The sequence below is a fragment of the Odocoileus virginianus genome, chromosome X (genome assembly GCF_023699985.2).
Source record: "Odocoileus virginianus isolate 20LAN1187 ecotype Illinois chromosome X, Ovbor_1.2, whole genome shotgun sequence".
NCBI classification, from domain to species: domain Eukaryota; kingdom Metazoa; phylum Chordata; class Mammalia; order Artiodactyla; family Cervidae; genus Odocoileus; species Odocoileus virginianus.
In genome coordinates, this window is record NC_069708.1 from 13,600,871 (window position 1) to 13,619,544 (window position 18,674).

The window sequence follows — 18,674 nt, forward strand, 5'->3', positions numbered from 1 at the left end:
CCTATGGAGGGAATTGTTTTTATGTGTATTTTAAAGATGGGGAAATTGAGGCACGGAGTGACTTTTTTTTTTGTTGTTGCTGCTGCTGTTGCTGCTTTTGGCCAAACACACACAGCTTAGAGGAATTTCTAAAAATGCATGCAGTTGGGCTCTAAAGTTTGTACTCTTAACCCATGTGTTACTGCTCATCATTTTCTAGACTTTTAAATAGCATGCTGCTATATCATATAATTAATTAGACTTAGGTATCTCTTCAAAAGACTAGAGAGAAATAAACTAAAATCTAGCATTATGGGCAGTTTAAATTTTTCTCTTTATTTTCCATATTTTGTTAAATGAGCATGTACATAATCGAGGACCTAAAGTTATTTAGGTTCATAGATGCCAAAGGTGAAGTGGCCACTGGTGATGTGGTTCAGATCCCGCAAATGAATAAACTATAATCCCACATTAAATGATTTACTTAAAACTCAGTGCATCCTTTTCTTACAGCTCTTGTTTCTTTTCTCCTATTCCCTTTTTGCCCTTCACTCAGAATACTTACAAAACTAAGCAAGATATTTTCAGATGTAGTGTATGAATTGGTTTCTTTGTAGAGAATAATTTGGATCTTTATTGTCTAACAAATGTTTTTTGAGAAAACCTAAAATACCCATTGCTAGATATTAAACTAGCATACTGGTTAAAATGACATATCATTTTAATCATTAAAAATGATGTAGGGGTGAATATTTAATGACAGGAGAAGATATTCACAAATGTTATATTATTAAACAATATTTCATTTAGGTACATGTTACTCCCCCTTCAGAATAGGGAAAACCAACATATTTCAACTCTAATTTGAATTTTTTTATATAAGATATTTCTGGGCCACTAAAAGTTAGCTTAGCCTATGGAAATTATAGTAACTTTCAGTTATCTTTACTCTTCAAGAAAAAAAGCTTTTACTAACAAAAGAAAATCTTATTTATCCAAGTGTATTTAAATCATAGGACATTTACCTTGCAAATTTTTTCATTATTAAAGTACTTTCTGAAGTAAGTTTGAGTATTTGGTAGCTAATAATGGGATTCTTTCTCTTTTCTACTGTATCTTTTCACTGTGACTTAAATGAAGTACATCTTTTAATATTATAAAAAAAATCTTTTTACTTTGAGATACTGTTCCTTTGTTGTTTTTTTTTTAATGTTTACTTTTTAAGGTACAGTTATTAATGGTACCACTAAGTTTCCTGCATTGTAACAAACCAGTTAATACATGGTGTCATGGAGGCTAAAATTGGAGAAGTTGGAAAGGAGAGCTTGTCATACTTTGATTTTGTTATTTTCAGTAAGAACTACTTCCCTTTGAAGTGTGTTGTATTTTTTAGTCTCCGTTGCTGTGTGCTCAGCCACTCAGTCGTGTCCCACTCTTTGTGACTCCATGGATTGTAGCCTGCCAGGCTCCTCTGTCCATAGGATTTCCTAGGCAAAAGTATTGGAGAGGGTTGCCATTTCCTTCTCCATTTTCAGCCTCTAGTGTCTGAGGAAGACATGTTGATTTCAGATCTGAGTAGGAGGAGACTGCTTCCTTCATATCTGCGTTGAGTGATAAAGGAGCCCTGATTGATTGTGACTTTTTCTTTGTTTTAAATCAATGCAGATCTGGTTATGTCTTGTGAAGTTTGAGTCTATAACTCAACTGATTTCTATTCCATACTAAAGTAGTCTTCAGAATGTCCAAAATGAAATATGAATGCATGAATTATGTTTTATTTTAGACTATGTCTTTCTTTTTTTTCTTACAGACAGCACAACAATAGAAAAATTAAGAGCTATTTGTTTAGACCATGCCAAACTTGGAGACAGCAGCCTTAGTCCATCTCTTGACTCACTTTTCTTTGGTCCTTCAGCCTCACAAGTACTATACCTAACAGAGGTTTGTTTTTACTTTTTGAATTTATCCCATGTTCTTTAAATTTGGCCTTTTATATGATAGTGTGAAGAACATGGAATACTTGTGAAGTATTTTTGAAAGAATTTAAAAATACAGGAAAATTTTAAACTAATGATGATGAGGCAAATAAGTTGTCTTTTTAAAATCTTTTAATACAGGTTTTTCTTTTTTCCAGGTAGTCTATGCCTTGTTAATGCCTGCTGGTGCACCTCTGGCTGATGATTCCTCTGATTTTCAATTTCACTTCTTGAAAAGTGGTGGCCTCCCCCTTGTCTTGAGCATGCTAACCAGAAATAACTTCTTACCAAATGCAGATATGGAAACTCGAAGGGGTGCCTACCTCAATGCTCTTAAAATAGCCAAGCTGTTGCTAACTGCCATTGGCTATGGTCACGTTCGAGCCGTGGCAGAAGCTTGTCAGCCAGGTGTGGAAGGCGTGAATCCCATGGCATCGGTAATACAGACTTTTTAAAAATCTTTTTATAATAACAGATGGCAGTTTTTAAAGTTAAACTTAGTAACTCTTAAGTATAGAGTTCAGAGTTGATTCAAAATGCTTTCAGTTCCTTTCTAGTAGTACCTCATTTTATTGGTTTCCTTCTATTAAATTATATTTGTATTAAAATTAAAAATGCTTTTCACTGACTGTACTCTAAGCAGAGAGTTCTTCCTGGCCCCCTTAAGTCCTGTTGACTTTCATTTAATATTTATTGACACATAGTTGACTACAATGTTATGTTAGTTTCAGGTGTGCAGCATAGTGATTTGATGTTTTTATAGATCATACTTCATGTAGTTATAAAATATTGGCTATATTCCCTGTGCTATACCTTCCATCCTTATAACTCACTTATTTTATACATAGTATTTGTACCTCTTATCCTCTTCACCTTTTTTGCACTTCTCCAACCTACCCCTTTCCACTCTGGTTACCACTAGTTTGTTTTCTGTATCTGTGGCTCTATTTCTGTTTAGCTACACTTGTTTGTTTTATCTTTCAGATTCCACATATACATAAAAATATATAATATTTTTCTTTCTCTAACTTACTCTATTAGCATAATACCCTCATGATCGTCCATGTAGTCAAAAATGGCAAACCTTCATTCCTTTTATGGCTGAGTAATATATTCCATACACTACGCACATGCCACATCATCTTTATCCATTCATCTGTTGATGGACACTTAGGTTGCTTCCTTTCATATCTTGGTAATTGTGAATAATGCTGTTAATGAACATTGAGGTTCATGTGTCCAAATTAGGGTTTTCATTTTCTTCAAGTATATACCCAGGACTGGAATTGTTGGATCCCTGTTTGCAGATGACATGATACTATTTTTAGAAAACCCTAAAGGCTCCACCAAAAAAAAAAAAAAAATAGTAGAAAAAGTGAATTCAGTAAAGTTGTAAGAATCAAGATTGATATACAGAAATCTGTTGCATTTCTATATGCTAATTATAAACTATCAGAGAAATCAAGAAAGGAGTCACATGAAAAATAATATGTAGCAATAAATTTAACTGAGGAAATCAAAGACCTATAGTCTGAAGATTATAAGACATTGATAAAAGGAAGTTGTAATACAATATGAAGAAATAGAAAGTTTTGCTGTGTTCATGGATTGGAAGAATTAATATTGTTAAAATGTTCATACCCAAAGCAATCTACAGATTTAATGCAATTGCTATCAAAATACTTATGACATTCTTCACAGACCTAGAACAAATAATCCTGAAATTGGTATGGAACCATAGAAACCCCAGATAGTCTTTCAATTATTTTATTTATTTTGGCCTTGCTGAGCAGCTTGTGGGATCTTAGTTTCCCAACCAGAGAATGAACCCGGACTCTCAACAGTGAAAACGCAGAGTCCTGACCACTGGACCACCAGGGAAGTCACTCTTTCAATTATTTTAAACCTATTAAAAACTCCATATGAATCTTTTACTACCTCATATAGACACAGGTGGTAATAAAAAGATGTACAGTTGACCCATGTACAACACAGGTTTGAACTGCTTGAGTCTACTTATACATGGATTTTTCAATAAGCACTGCAGTACTACACCATCCTAAATTGATTGGAACCACAGATACCCAGGGCCAACTGTAAAGCTGTGTGCAGATTTTCGACTGCATGGAATGTCTGTCTTAACACACATGCTGTTCAGGGGTCACCTCACCTGTAACTGATTTACCCTGTTGGCAGCCTCTCTTCCCACCTTAACAGGCTTAACCTCCAATTCTGATCTCATATTGACTGTTTTCGTCTTGATGGCATCCTTGATCCATTTTAGCAAAGGTTCTCAAGACATGCCAGAATTCAATGTCTGTTATGAGAAGTCAAAACTATGCATTTGAGTTCTTTTACGTGCCTTATAAGTGATAGTTTTCTAAGTTAGCAATAGAAGATACAAGGTTCAGAAATACAAATTTTCTGTTTTAGGAATGGCTTAGGTCCTAGAGAGATTAGAATATTGATTATATATGTGATGTTATAATAATCACATGTAATTAAGATAATTATTTTAGGTGTGATGATGATACTTATGATTATGTTTAAAAGAAAGAACCCTCTCAAAAATAATTGTCATTTACAAATAAAATTATAGTATTTAGGATTTGCTTCAAAATAATCCTGGGGTAGGGAGAGGATAGAAAGTGAGCAGGAATGGTTAGCCAAGATAATTTTGGTCCTTTTGTTCATAATTGTTAAAAGCAGCACAGTGGGTAATACTATTCTCTCCATTGTCATATATGTTAGAAATTTTCATCAAAAAGGATAATGAAAAAAAGTGGCCTAAGTCTTAAATTGTTCTGTATTAAAAGTAGTATATTTACTAGGATTTTTAAACAGTGGTGTTCTTCTTAAGATCAAAACAAATTTTTATTGTAATTCCTGACACAGGAGCTTGTTAATGAGGTAAACAAAATATAAATGCTTCCCTCTTTCACTTTTCTCTTTTATTCAGAAAATGTGCTACTGTGGATATGAAGGTACATAATAGCCACTAATCTCAAGGAGCTCACAGTCAGCAGGACACTAAAGGCAAAATTAGTAAAACAGGCTTTGTCTTAAATACTGTTGTAGAAATACTTGGAGCATAACGAGGAGGTAGAACTTGTAAAACAGAATTGCCTGGCTAATGACTTTAAAGTAACATTTTTTCTTTATGAACTTAAGTGTGATGCTCTAGTGCCTTTTATACATTAATGCTTCTATTCTGTTACTGATATTCCTTAGTTTTTCTCCTTTTCTAAGAAGAATTAGATGACCAGGTGAATGGGGAGCAGGGTCTGCCCAGGAGCATGCATGTGGAGTACTTAACTGAGTTTCTAGATAGAGTTGGAATGAGTCAGTTTGGTTTATCATTCACTCACCTCTACAAGTTATGCTGAATGCAGTTATAGAGACACAAGTCAGATTGATCTAAAAGGGATTTGCAGAGGGATATGTGGCCCTCCACTGCACAAGGTAAAGAGAAAGCCCACATTGTTGGTAATGCAAAGAACTTTCTGTGTAAACCACACAGGTTCTACAGTGTATTTACAGAAGGTACATCATCCTGGGGGGGTGAGGATGAATTGAGGGGCAAATGATTGGATCTGGGTATGTACATAGTATTAAAATGTTTGACTTTTTTCAGGTCAACCAAGTGACTCATGATCAAGCAGTGGTGCTACAAAGTGCCCTTCAGAGCATTCCCAATCCATCATCTGAATGCATGCTTAGAAATGTGTCAATTCGTCTTGCTCAGCAAATATCTGATGAGGTTAGTATTAAACTTGTAAGGCTCTCAAATTCCAGAAGGTTCATTTCTTTCATTTTTGACCCTCTGTTAATGTAGAAATAACCCTTATCACATTTGGGGGCTTCCTTTTCCTAGACCCACTCACTCTAATCACCAAGTCAGTCCAGATAAAGTCCCCTTAACATGAATTGTATCTAATGTTAATATTAATACTTTTTGGTTTTAATCACCTTCCCAGGTGGCTCAGTGGTTTAAAAAAAAAAAATCGACCTGCAAATGCAGGAGATGTAAGAGATGTGGATTCGATCCCAAGGCTGGGAAGATCCCCTGGAGCAGGAAATGGCAACCCACTCCATTGTCTGGGAAATCCCAGGGATAGAGGAGCCTGGTTGGCTACAGTCCATGGGGTCGCAAAGAGTTGGCCACAACTGAGCAGCTGAACACATAATACATGATGTACAATGAATAGCATCCTTTTAAAGTATATACTTCAGTAAAATCTAACAAATACATGTTTGTGTCACACCTCCACTGTAGTCAAGACACAGAACATCCCTGTCCCTCTTTCAGTATGCCCCTTTGCAGTCACTTCTTCCTCTGGCCTCAGATAACCACTGATCTTTTCTTACTGTATAGTAGTTTTCACTTTCTAGAATTTTACACAAGTGGAATCTTACAGTTTGTGTTCTTTTATGTCTAGCTTCTTTCACGCAGAATAATGGCTTTGAGCATTATCTATGTGGTGTGGACCTTTAGTCCATTCCTTTTTATTGCTGAGTATTATATCCCATTATGAATATTCCACCTTGTGTTTATCCACATACTTGGCGAAAGACATTTGGATTGTTTCTCTTTCTTAGCTCTGAATAAAGTTCCTGTGAGCATTCTGTACAAGTGATTGTGTGGATGTAAGTTTTTATTTCTCCTGGGTAAAAAACTAGGAGTGGAATGGTTAGGTCACGTCTGTAGTGTTTTTCAGATTCTTCTGAAAGTAGTGTAGAGCCGGGTAATAACTTGGAGAGCAGACTTCATGGTATTGCTGTTAAATGAAATAATGGAACAAAGGCAATGTGGGAACCTAAAGTCAGTGGTTCTGCTTCATAGCCATTTCTGTTTCCTTTACAGAAAAGTATTTTTGCTTTTCTAGGGATTTTTTTCATTCCAGTGCTTTATCCACTGTTCTAATTACTCATTGTGTTGCAGGCTTCAAGATATATGCCTGATATTTGTGTAATTAGAGCTATCCAAAAAATCATCTGGGCATCAGGATGTGGGGCATTACAGCTAGTATTTAGCCCAAATGAAGAAATCACTAAAATTTATGAGAAGGTAAGAATTACCACAGGAATATAATACTTTAAAGTAAATGCTGTTTAATTGTGCATGAGGCTGAATTATTATATCTGCCATCTTTAAAAGTAAAACCAGTTGCATTTTAATGGTTGAAAGTAAACTGGTAGCTATAGTTAAGGTGAGAATATAGTAAAATTTTACTTCGAAAATAAACTACTTCGGATTTGTGCCACAAGGCTTTTTCTTAAACTATCTTACTTCTCACTATGATCAGATATAATTGTTTCATACTGAATTTGCTTTCTCCTATTCTCTTTATTCTTCTTTCATTATCTTTCTGTCTTATGTAAATTTTAGTTTAGGTGACTGTCAGTTGGGATACCATGGCATTTAAGTATTTTTGATTCTTTTAAAGCAGTCAAGAATATCAGCCAGTTAGGTATTATCCTTGATCTCCCATTAGATTAATCAAGTCATTTAAAGAAGAGAGACTAACTCTGACTTTCTGTTATATATACCTGCCCTTGAATACCACTGCTGCTTTTATAGAAGGGGAAATTAAATTGTAGGAGCTTCCCTTTTATGGCCAGCATAACCCTGATTTGCCTGGGATACGTTTTTATGTCCTACGATATGTCTGGTGTGGTGGTGTTTATTCATTTAGCTGATATTTGAATGCCTGTTCTTTTGCCAGCATGTACTAGAAACGCTGCTTATTGATAAATTCAGGTTAGAATTTATCAGCTACCTGCTGAAGCATATTTTAGTTTATAAAGCCTGCAAATCCTTCCTGAACAGTGGTCTAAGACCATTGCGTTTGAATAAAATAGTACTGTAGGCAAGCTCCATGATGGAACTAGTCAGTTGAGTAGTCTGTCTGCAGTGCCAGAATGATTCTTGAGGAAGGAACAGTTGTTGGTGCAGAACTACACGACTCAGAAGGTCTCTAGGAGCCGGAAGGGCAGAGAACCAAGCAGTATGCTCAGTGTGCTTCCGCAGCCCTCCTTGGGATGTAGCAGAAGAATGGCATTAGACTTCATCCTCTGGAGTCATTTCTGGACTGTTCCAAAGGGGCCTTAGGAGTTGTAGGGAAAGAGGCTCAGGCCAAGTGGTTTAAGTGAGTAGGTATGTATTAAGCATTAACTTGAAGCTGTATGAGATTTTTCTTAAATGCATCTCTAGGTAATTTGTCCCTGACTATAATTTTACAGACCAATGCAGGCAATGAGCCAGATTTGGAGGATGAACAGGTTTGCTGTGAAGCAATGGAAGTGATGACATTATGTTTTGCCTTGATTCCAACAGCCTTAGATACTCTTAGTAAAGAAAAGGCTTGGCAGACATTCATTATTGATTTACTATTGCACTGTCACAGCAAGTAAGTATCTTTTTAATTGTAAGAGATTTGATCTTAATTTTTGAAGCAGAAATGAATTAATTTATGTTGGCAAAATTTGTCCCGGAAATCAAATGTTTATTGTCTCTATAGAACATTAATATTGAGGAAATTTTTATTAAACTGTGTTTTTGCCTAGACCTGAATTTGTTTGGTTTTGTCTACACAATGCCAACATTATTCTCAAAAGTAAAATTACTTTTTCTATAATTCCAGAATTTAGTTTCACCTAAGAGGTATGTATTTTAGTCCATTTTAAAAATGTGGTTTACAGGATTTAAATAAGTAGGACATTGGCTTCCTTTCTTGCATACCTAGAAGGCAAGTGTTTTTTTAGTGAAGTTGTTAAGTCAGTATGAAATTCACAAAAGGTGGTTATGGTAATAACTTTTACATTATACACCAAGAATAAAGGCCAATTATAAAGTCCTAGCTTTTCATTTTAAGAGCATTTAATAAAAAAAAGAGCATTTAATCAATGACATTGATTGTGCTTTGGGCTTCTTTTTATGCAAGTCAATCAAATTTGTAGAAAATGTCGGTTTTCCATCCTCTGTCAATCTAATCTTGACCTTCATGAGGTAACTTTTTAAACTTGAGCTCTAATAATTATTACTGTCATATGTAACTTAGCTACTGGGGATATAGCAGTAAATAAAACAGGCAAAATGTCAACCTTCTTGGGAGTCTGTACTAAAAGAGAGGTGAGGAGTGGGGAGGGAAGACATGGGGAAATATATGGTATGTTATAATAATAAATGCTATTGAGAGAAAGCAGGAATTACAGATGGGGGGGTGGTCAGTGGAGTTCAGTTTTATGTAGGATAGTCAGAGAAGGCTTCCCTGAGAAGCAGACCATTTAAACAAAGCTCTGAAAAGAGTGACATAGAGATCTTTGGAGGAAGTGTTTTGAATTTTTGGGTGGGATTTTTTTGTGTTTTGTTTTTCATTTTGAATTGTATTTTTTTATTTTGTTCGCTTTATTGAGATGTAGTCAACATAACTGTGTAAGTTTAAGGTGTACAAAGTGTTGGTTTGATACACTCATATCTTGCAATATGGTTACCACCATAGCCTTAGGTTAGCTAACACCTCCATCATATGTTTGCTTTTTAATTAAGGTATAGCTGCTTTACAGCTTTTTCAGGTGTATAGCAAAGTGATTGAGTTATATATATATATATTTTCAGATTCTTTGCCATCATAGGTTATTACAAGATACTGAATATAATTTCCTGTGCTATATAGTAGGTCCTTTATATATGTATATAGTAGTCTGTTAATCCCAAATTCCATGTTTATCCTAATCCCAAATTCCATGTTTATCCCTCCCCCTACTGCCTTGGGGAAAGTGTGCTTTAAGCAGAAAGAAACAACAGGTGCAAATATCCCAAGGCAGGAACAGTATGGAGGAGATGAGGATTACTGGAACAGCAGAGGCAGGGAAGTTATAGGAGGTGAGGCCAGAGAGGCAACAAGCAGCTTGTGAGGATTTTATAGATCACTGTAAATACATTAACTTTTACCCTAAGTGAAATGGGTATCCATTGGCGGGTTTGTTTTCCATTTGGGTTGCGTGGTTTTTGGAGGGTTTTTTTGTTTTGTTTTTTGTGTGGTTTTTTTTTTGGCCACTCTGCTGGGCATGTGGGATCTTAGTTCCCTGACTAGAGATTAAAATTGTGCCCCCTGCATTGGGAGCACAGAGTCTTAACCCCTGGACTGTGAGGGAAGGCCCCTATTGGCCCTGGGTTAACATTTAAGTTTATTCTGGTTGCTTTGTTGAGAATAAGTTACAGAGTGGCAGGAAACGCACTTGGACTACTTCATTAGTCCAAATAAAAGATGAGAGAATCTGAAAGTACAGACTAGGGGCGCAGAAGTAAACTAAATGGATGATGTCTTTGCCCTCTTGAAGCATTTATTCCAGTGATAGCTGTATAGGATACATATTTTTTAAGAGATCCATGATGCTTCGGTAGAAGTGAGAAATAATCAGATTGAGTAAATTGTGAGGATACAGACAACCAGATTTTATTTAAAAATCCTATTAAAGACATGTTTCTTTTGACGAGTTACTGAAGTCTGCTTGTGTGAAGGAGGATTCATTAGGAACTGGCAGGCATCAACTCTTTATAGACCCGCATGCTCTTTGGGCTGCATATCTAACTTCAAAAAAGAAAAATAAGCTGGGACAGTATGAATGACATTTATCTTTGTAAAAGTTACAGACCCTCTACCCCCAAAACTAAGTATTCTTGGTGTTGATTTATTTGATTTATTTCACCAGACTCAACCGACAAAGCTTCTAAAGGTCCCTCAGGTTTATAGGACTATGTATGAGTTCAGAAACCTAAAAAATACCCATGAGGGAGGTTAGTACACAGAATGTATACTTTCAGCTTCTCATATTGAATTAAAAAATTGGTTCTAAGCTATCAGCTAGCACATTGACAGAAACATAGTTATTCTCAAAATGTAGTTTGTAATGTCTGAAATGCACCAATGTTTTGTCAGGAGATGCTTTTTGAGCATCTTCCATATGTCAGAAATTGCTTTAGGTGCCAGGAACTCATGTAACAATGAAGCAAAGGCCCTGCCCTGAAAGAGCTTACTATCTAATGGAGACAGACCTCCATCTTGTAAACCAACAGTACTTATACATCTGGTAACTAGTTCTTAGCACCTGTTACATGCCAGACATGATTCTTCATTCTGGAGGCACAAAAGTAAACTAAATGGATGATGTCTTTGCCCTCTTGAAGTATTTATTCTAGTGATAGCTGTATAGGATACATATTTTTTAAGAGATCCATGATGCTGAGGTAAAATTCCCAGTACTGGGACCAGAGAAGCTTTTCCCATGAGTAATCCATAGAATGTTGTGTAATACAGTTGTCCTCAGTCTTTAGCACATATTAGAATCACCTGAAGGGTTTATTAAAGCACGGGTTGCTGGGACCTGAGAAACCACATAGCAGGTTCTCAGATGCTGCTGATGTGGGTAATATGCTTTGAGATAAAAATTCTGTGGAATGCCCAGAAGATGCATAAGACTTAGCATACAATTCTTGTATCTAGAGGAACATTTCCAGCCTGTTCCAAGAGAGGGTGTGAGAGGGTATCCCTCAAATTCCCTCAGTGACATTTTGACATTTTAGTTCTTGACACAGAGCCTAAGTTCATCTATGAAATGTTGCTGTTTAAAGGGGTGTTACATATTCTTGTATTTTTACTTTGAATTTACCAACCCCTTAACACCGTCCCCCGTCCCAAGAGACAGTGTTGGAAGGTTGGGGTTGTTTTTCCTTTTTTTCATGAAGATAATATATTGAATGTGAAAAATTTTTATTTCAGAACTGTTCGCCAGGTGGCACAGGAGCAGTTCTTTCTAATGTGCACCAGATGTTGCATGGGACACAGGCCTCTACTTTTCTTCATTACTCTGCTCTTCACCGTTTTGGGGGTGAGACATTTTAAAAATATGCTTATCATTGTGATTCATTCTTACACCAGGAATAGTCAAGAATTGATGGTTCTAGCTTATGTTAAAGTCAGAGCAGTCTATATTTATTTAATAAATATTGGTAATTGCCCATACTATCTTAGTCATCTACTCTGGTTAACTCTGGGTTTTTAAAAAGTGGATTCCAAGGATGGACTTGTAAATTAATATTATTCAACTTTATTGTTTCAGAGCACAGCCAGAGAGAGAGCTAAACATTCAGGCGACTACTTTACTCTTTTAAGGCACCTTCTTAATTATGCCTACAATAGTAATATTAACATACCCAATGCTGAAGTTCTTCTTAATAATGAAATTGATTGGCTTAAGAGAATCAGGGTAAGTTGCATTTAATACTGTGTTTATCGTATCAATAAATAGAATGTTTTATTAATAGATAGTTGATAGTCTTTGAGCAATTTGGTTAAAGAACCAAAGAATATACTCTGTGGTGTTGGATATTACTAACTCGTGATTCACTGAATGAATGCATAATTAGTTTTGTCAAATGCTTTGTTGTACATGAGACTCAAAACACTGATATTCAGCTTCCATTTTAGAATCTTAGGCCCATTTGCAAATTTTCATCTTTTGAAAAGTATTTTTGAATTGTTTTCATCAAAAAATCAGTGATAGGCCAGCACTTAATTTAACTTGATTAACATCTGATACTTAGTTGTAGAAGAATTTATTTCTAAAAAGATTGATAGTTAGTAGCCTTCGGATTAACATTTCTTCCTAGTTTGGGAAGCCTACTTCTGAAAGTTCTGGAGAGAAAAAAATTGTTTAGATAGAAAGGTTTGAGGAAATTGTCTGTCCAGCTCTTTTGTCCTGACTTCTCCTTCCCTCTTTACCACCTTTTCATAAGTTAGGTATTTGATGTTTTTCTTTGGCAGGATGATGTTAAGAGAACAGGTGAAACGGGTATTGAAGAGACGATCTTGGAAGGTCATCTTGGGGTAACAAAAGAATTACTGGCTTTTCAAACCCCTGAGAAAAAGTATCATATTGGTTGTGAAAAAGGAGGTGCTAATCTCATTAAGGTAAGTTATGTCATCTTGGTCCTAAGCTAGATATCATAACCTTCTGAATGTTTGTTAGCAAATCTGGTTAATTTATGGTATCATTAGTCTTTGGTATATTATCTTGTCCTTTTCTCTTTTCTACTTTTAAAGAATATAGAGGCTACAGTAATGTTTTAAATATCGTCTCTAAATTTTATACATAAATAAAATTTCAGTACTATGTAAATAAGCACTATTTAATTTTTCTATTTAGAAAATCTGAACTTTTCACTTCATCAGATTATGTAAAATGAGACAGACCTCTATTATGTAAGACTGTGCATATTTCTTTCTTTTTTTTTAATATTTATTTGGCTGCACTGGGTCTTAGCTGTGGCATGCAAGGTATTTAGTGGCAGTGTGTGGGGTCTAGTTCCCTGACCAGGGATCAAAACCTGGCCCCCAGCATTTGGAGTGTGGAGTCTTAGCCACTGGACCACCAGGAAAGTCCCAAGACTGTGCGTATTTCCATAATGAGTTTTTTCACATACGTGGTAACACAGGGAAACAAAAAGTACCACTTTAGGACATTTTCTTCTAATTCAAAATGAGTTTTGGTATACATGTAATTAAGAGTAAATTCACTTAATGTGAATTGTAAGTGCTACAGTCAGCTTGTTCTTGATACTTAACAGAGTTTTTAACCTGACAGATTAGATTTGTTTGTTAATTGTAGGAAAGTGTTTTGAAGTAGGGATCTTTTTATTAGAAAATCCAAGTTAGCGGAAATGTAATGAGATCTTGTGTTCTGACAAGTAATTTAACAATATTTCCTGCCAAGAGACATTTCTTTCTTAAGAAACACATGCACACATAAATAACTATATTTGTTTTATATAAATACATGCCATTTCTAATACATAATCGTTTTTCAACTTTGTAGGAATTAATTGATGATTTCATCTTCCCTGCGTCCAATGTTTACCTGCAGTATATGAGAAATGGAGAACTGCCAGCCGAACAGGCTATTCCAGTCTGTGGTTCACCAGCTACCATTAATGCGGGCTTTGAGTTACTTGTAGCATTAGCTGTTGGCTGTGTGAGGAACCTCAAACAGATAGTAGATTCTTTGACTGAAATGTATTACATTGGTACAGCAATAACTAGTAAGTATTTTAAAATACAAAGTTCTGATGACAGATAATTCTCTAATGTGTTCAAATTCTTTTCCTTTTAGTAAATATCTTCAACTCAATATTTTCCTTTCTTTCAGCAACTAGTTTAACACCATTACAAGCGAGTCTTAATGTAGAAAAGTTTTCAGATGTTTGTAAAATGTCTTCCTGTGAGTGGTACAAGCATTTAGCCACAAAATTTGATTTCAGTCAAATATGGACTAAAATCCAAACTCCAGAGTGATAAATGGTGGTTTAGTCGCTAAGTTGTGTCTGACTTTTGTGACCCCATGGACTGTAGCCTGCCAGGCTCCTGTATCCATGGAATTTTTCAGGCAAGAATACTGAAATGGGTTGCCATTTCCTTTTCCAGGAGGGAATAAATAGTCAATAGATTTCAGAGTTCAACAATGTAAAAATTCAAATTACATGCATTGAAAAACCTTTTAGGCCCTCACTTAGAAGCTCTTTATGTTATTTTCAAATGAATTCTGAGAAAATCTGGTTTTAAAGACTAGGATGTGAGAAGGTAACATTCTAGTGCCCTTGATCCTCAGTTAATGCCCACATGAAGCCCATGGAACTGACTGTAGACTCCAGATCTCGCTGATACAGAACTGAAGCTCAGAGGGGATGAGGGTGATACGAAAATGACTGACACAACAGACATAAGAAAGCAAACCACAATGGAGGCTGTTCTGTTTTCGAAGAATTGATAATAGGCAGTCTTCGAGAACATGTCATATTTTTTTGTGATTTGTTATATTTTAGAATATCAGGATGTTTAATAATATTTTAGGAGATTCTGATTAAACTGCTTAAAAGGTTATATAGTTATCCTATCAAAATCTATATACAGTAGGATCGGGATTTTTTGTTTTCATTTTTTTTAAACAATTCCACACTTTAGTTTTCAATAAGTATAAACCCTCAAGAGATATAGTGGAATTCCACAAGAACCAAGCCACTGTTTCCATGGACACAAGTTATCTTTTTCCCAGATTCTTACAGTTTTGTTCAGTTTGGCACCAGGAGTCACCATTCTTTGCTTTGTACACGTGAGCACATCTCTTGCCCAAATTTCGGTTTCATCTTGGGCATAAACTCCTCCAATTTTCAGAAGAGGAACCAAATGCTCCCTCTGGTTTCACAGGACCCTGCTTATAGCCACCACAAGTGGAGCCTTGGACCATAGCCTTCCAGACCTATTTGTTTTAGAAGTACTGTTCCCAGCATTCCTCCACAGGCTCCAAGATGTCAGAAAGAGAAAGGCCACTTGTTTTTAAGTAGTACATTTGCACGGTAAAAATTTCAAGTACCAAAGAAGGGTATATCCTACAAACTGTTTTCTGCCCATTCCAGTCCCATAGTCCCCTTCAATAGCTGTAACCATCATCTTCAGTCCCTGCTGTCCTCCCAGCATCTCTGTATGCAGAATCCGCACACAAAATCTTGTTCTGTTTAGTTTTTTAACCACACATTGTGATGTAGTGCACAGTGTTCTTCACTTTGTTCTCCCCCTTTATATATTTATTTCCTATCAACACATAAATATTTACCTAAATCCACTTACTAGCTATACATCTTTCAGTTCAATGTACTGTAATTTCTTTAACTGGTCTTATAGGCAGTGATGATATTTGCATTGTTTTCAGGTTTATACTAGGTAGAAGGAGATGTTCAGTCATTTACAGTTCTCACAGAACTCAGATCCACTGTCTCCTTTGCTCCTCAAAATAACATTGTAGTTATAAGCAAGGCAAGTGTTACTCTTATTGCGACACTTCTTAGGAAGGAAACGGAGGCTTAGCTGAAGATGAAAGAGTTGGTAGGTATCAGAACCTGGCTATTAACCCAGGTAATATCTTAGGATTATTTAAAACTGAGTAAGCTATTATGTATTTATATATTTTATATAACACTTCATGCCAGAATGAGTTTGAAGGCACTTTAAAAAAACATACAAAAGAAGAAAAAGTTAAGTTCATAATGACTAAACTATAATAAAGTTAAAAGTAAACATGTGGTGCTCAGCAGCACATATACTAAAATTGGAACGATACAGAGAAGATTAGCATGGCCCCTGCGCAAGGATGACACGCAAATTCGTGAAGCGTTCCATATTTTGGGGAATACCGATAAATCCATTGCTAATTCATTTCAATGTATGACAAAAACCACTGCAATGATGTAAAGTAATTAGCCTCCAACTAATAAAAATAAATGGAAAAAAAAAAAGTAAACATGTGGAAAAAATAGCCTTGTGCCATCTTGTGAGACTACTGAGACTGCCTTAGAAGCAACTTCAGATAAAACTTGGGTTCACAGACCCTGGGGTAAGAATGTATACAGAGGTACATGTTGCCATACATCTTAGGTTTATTGAGACTGAAATGTATGCTTAGAGCACCGCTTCAGGTCACCATAAGAGTAGTGGAATTGTTGGTGATGTTAATTTATCAACTTGATAAAGTATAAAGTGGGCAAAATATTTGTATTCACGCTGCAAGAACCTTTTGTCTTCTCAGCTTGTGAAGCACTTACTGAGTGGGAATATCTACCGCCTGTTGGACCCCGCCCACCAAAAGGATTTGTGGGGCTGAAAAATGCTGGTGCTACTTGTTACATGAACTCTGTGATTCAGCAGCTCTACATGATTCCGTCCATTAGGAATGGTATTCTTGCAATTGAAGGCACAGGTAGTGATGTAGACGATGATTTGTCTGGGGATGAGAAGCAGGACAATGAGGTAAATTTTATTTAGCATTTTTGTCTTCTGTGTTCGAAGTTCTAATACATGATAACTGTTGTTCTCTCTTAGAGAGCTACTTTCATTGGACCTGTTGACCTATATTTGAAAATAAAGCTAGAACCTCCCAGTGTAGACTGCTCCCTCTACATAGTGCTCACTACCTATGGGACTTCCAACTACAGCTGATTTTTATGATAGTTAATTTTTTTTTTTTGATAGTTAATATTTTTAAAGCAACAGTTAATGTACTCACTTTTGGAGGTTTGGTTTAATTTAGAGTTTGTATGATGATAAAAACCTTCATCTTTAATAATAGTTTGATTACACTTTTACTTTCCTGTTTGATATTTTAATTATGTATCTCCATTTATGCTGTTATATAATATACCAGTTTCATTACCTATGCTTACTTTTTGATTACTTTTGCCTTTCTCCCAGATCATAACTCTTTTTACTTAGGCAACAAGCTTCTCTCTACTTGCAACAAAATTTAGGCTCCTGCCAAGTATCCAATGCAGAAATAAAGCTGTAAATAAATTAGATAGTGATGAAGCAGAGTTGATCCTAACTATGGCATAGTTCTTTAATGAAGAGACTGTGGTCATACTTGTGTTCACCCTGTATTTCTTTGTTTTTATTTGACCTTTTCCCATTCATGGTGTTGGTGAGAGCCTAGGAGAGAAGCCAGAGCATGCTCTGTCTGTAGCAAATATCTTAAATGGTTCTTTTCTCATTCCATCTCTTCAGTCACCAAACTCTTTGCTCTGAGTAGTTGAATCACTTAAGGGGAGGGCTTCTGAAACATACACTTGCCTCAACTCTTCCCCAGGTTTGCTTTTTTTTGCCTCTGTGCTTTTTTCCTTGGCTAGACTAAGTTTCTCTTGAGCAGGGACTGACCATTGTCTATTTCTACATCTAGGTCTCACTCACAATTCCACAGCCAGGATTGTCTTTCCATCTCTATAAATTTGACCATTCTAGGTACCTCATCAAAGTAGATTCTTACCATGTTTATTTTTCTGTGACTTGCTTGTTTGACTTAACGTAATATCCATTTCATAGCATGTTTCAGAATTTCCCTTCTTTTAAAGGCTGAATAATAATCCTTTGAATGTTTGTACCACATTTTGTTTATCCATTTATTCATCAATGGACACTTGGGTTGCTTCTACATTTTTCTTTTTTTTTTTTTTGCCACTTGGCTTATAGGATCTTAGTCCCCCAACCAGGGATGGAACCTGTGCCCCCTTCATTGGGAGCTTGGAGTCTTAACCACTGGACCACCAGGGAAGTCCCTGCTTCCACCTTTTGGCAAATAATGCTGCCCTGAACATGGGTATACAAATAACTCTTTTAAGATCTTTCTTGCAGTTCTTTGGTTGTTGAACCCAGGCATGAAATTGCTGGATCATTTGATAGTTTTATTTTTCTTTAGGAACTGTTTTCTACAGTGGCTACACCATTTTACATTTTCCACCAACAGTGTCCTAGCATTCCAGTTTCTTTGCACAGAGCTCTTTCATTTTTCTGAGGTCCAATATGTCTCTGTTCTTTCTTTGCATGTGCTTTTGGTATCATATCTAGTAATTCATTGTCAAATCTAATGCCATGAAGTTTTTGCTCTATGTTTTAAGAGTTTCGTAGTTTTAGCCCTTACATTCAAATCTTTGATCCATATTGAATAACCTTTTGTGTATAGTGTTAGGGGAAAGTCCAGCTTCATTCCTCTGCATATGGATATCTAGTTTCTCCAGCACCATTTGTTGAAGAGTACTACTCTCTTAACATGTACATTGTATTGAATGTTTACAAGTCTAAGCAGTTGGCATACATTATCTCATATCCTCCTCACAACAGC

At 35.9% G+C, this 18,674-nt stretch overlaps 1 protein-coding gene and 1 non-coding gene across 6 annotated transcripts in view; both read left to right on the forward strand.

Moving 5' to 3' along the window:
- USP9X (ubiquitin specific peptidase 9 X-linked) overlaps nt 1-18,674 on the forward strand; it is a 122,879-nt gene that overhangs the window by 83,626 nt on the left and 20,579 nt on the right. For all 5 annotated transcript variants that reach the window (XM_020875430.2, XM_020875429.2, XM_020875431.2 and 2 more), the window contains exons 22-31: nt 1,790-1,920; nt 2,114-2,392; nt 5,590-5,715; nt 6,898-7,023; nt 8,199-8,365; nt 11,738-11,846; nt 12,078-12,224; nt 12,782-12,928; nt 13,833-14,055; nt 16,593-16,813. In XM_020875430.2, the coding sequence (XP_020731089.2) occupies nt 1,790-1,920; nt 2,114-2,392; nt 5,590-5,715; nt 6,898-7,023; nt 8,199-8,365; nt 11,738-11,846; nt 12,078-12,224; nt 12,782-12,928; nt 13,833-14,055; nt 16,593-16,813 (1,676 nt within the window). The remainder of the gene's footprint in view (nt 1-1,789; nt 1,921-2,113; nt 2,393-5,589; nt 5,716-6,897; nt 7,024-8,198; nt 8,366-11,737; nt 11,847-12,077; nt 12,225-12,781; nt 12,929-13,832; nt 14,056-16,592; nt 16,814-18,674) is intronic.
- Nucleotides 16,091-16,192, forward strand: LOC139033214 (U6 spliceosomal RNA). Its single transcript, XR_011485837.1, has one exon. It is a non-coding gene; the product is annotated as a U6 spliceosomal RNA (small nuclear RNA).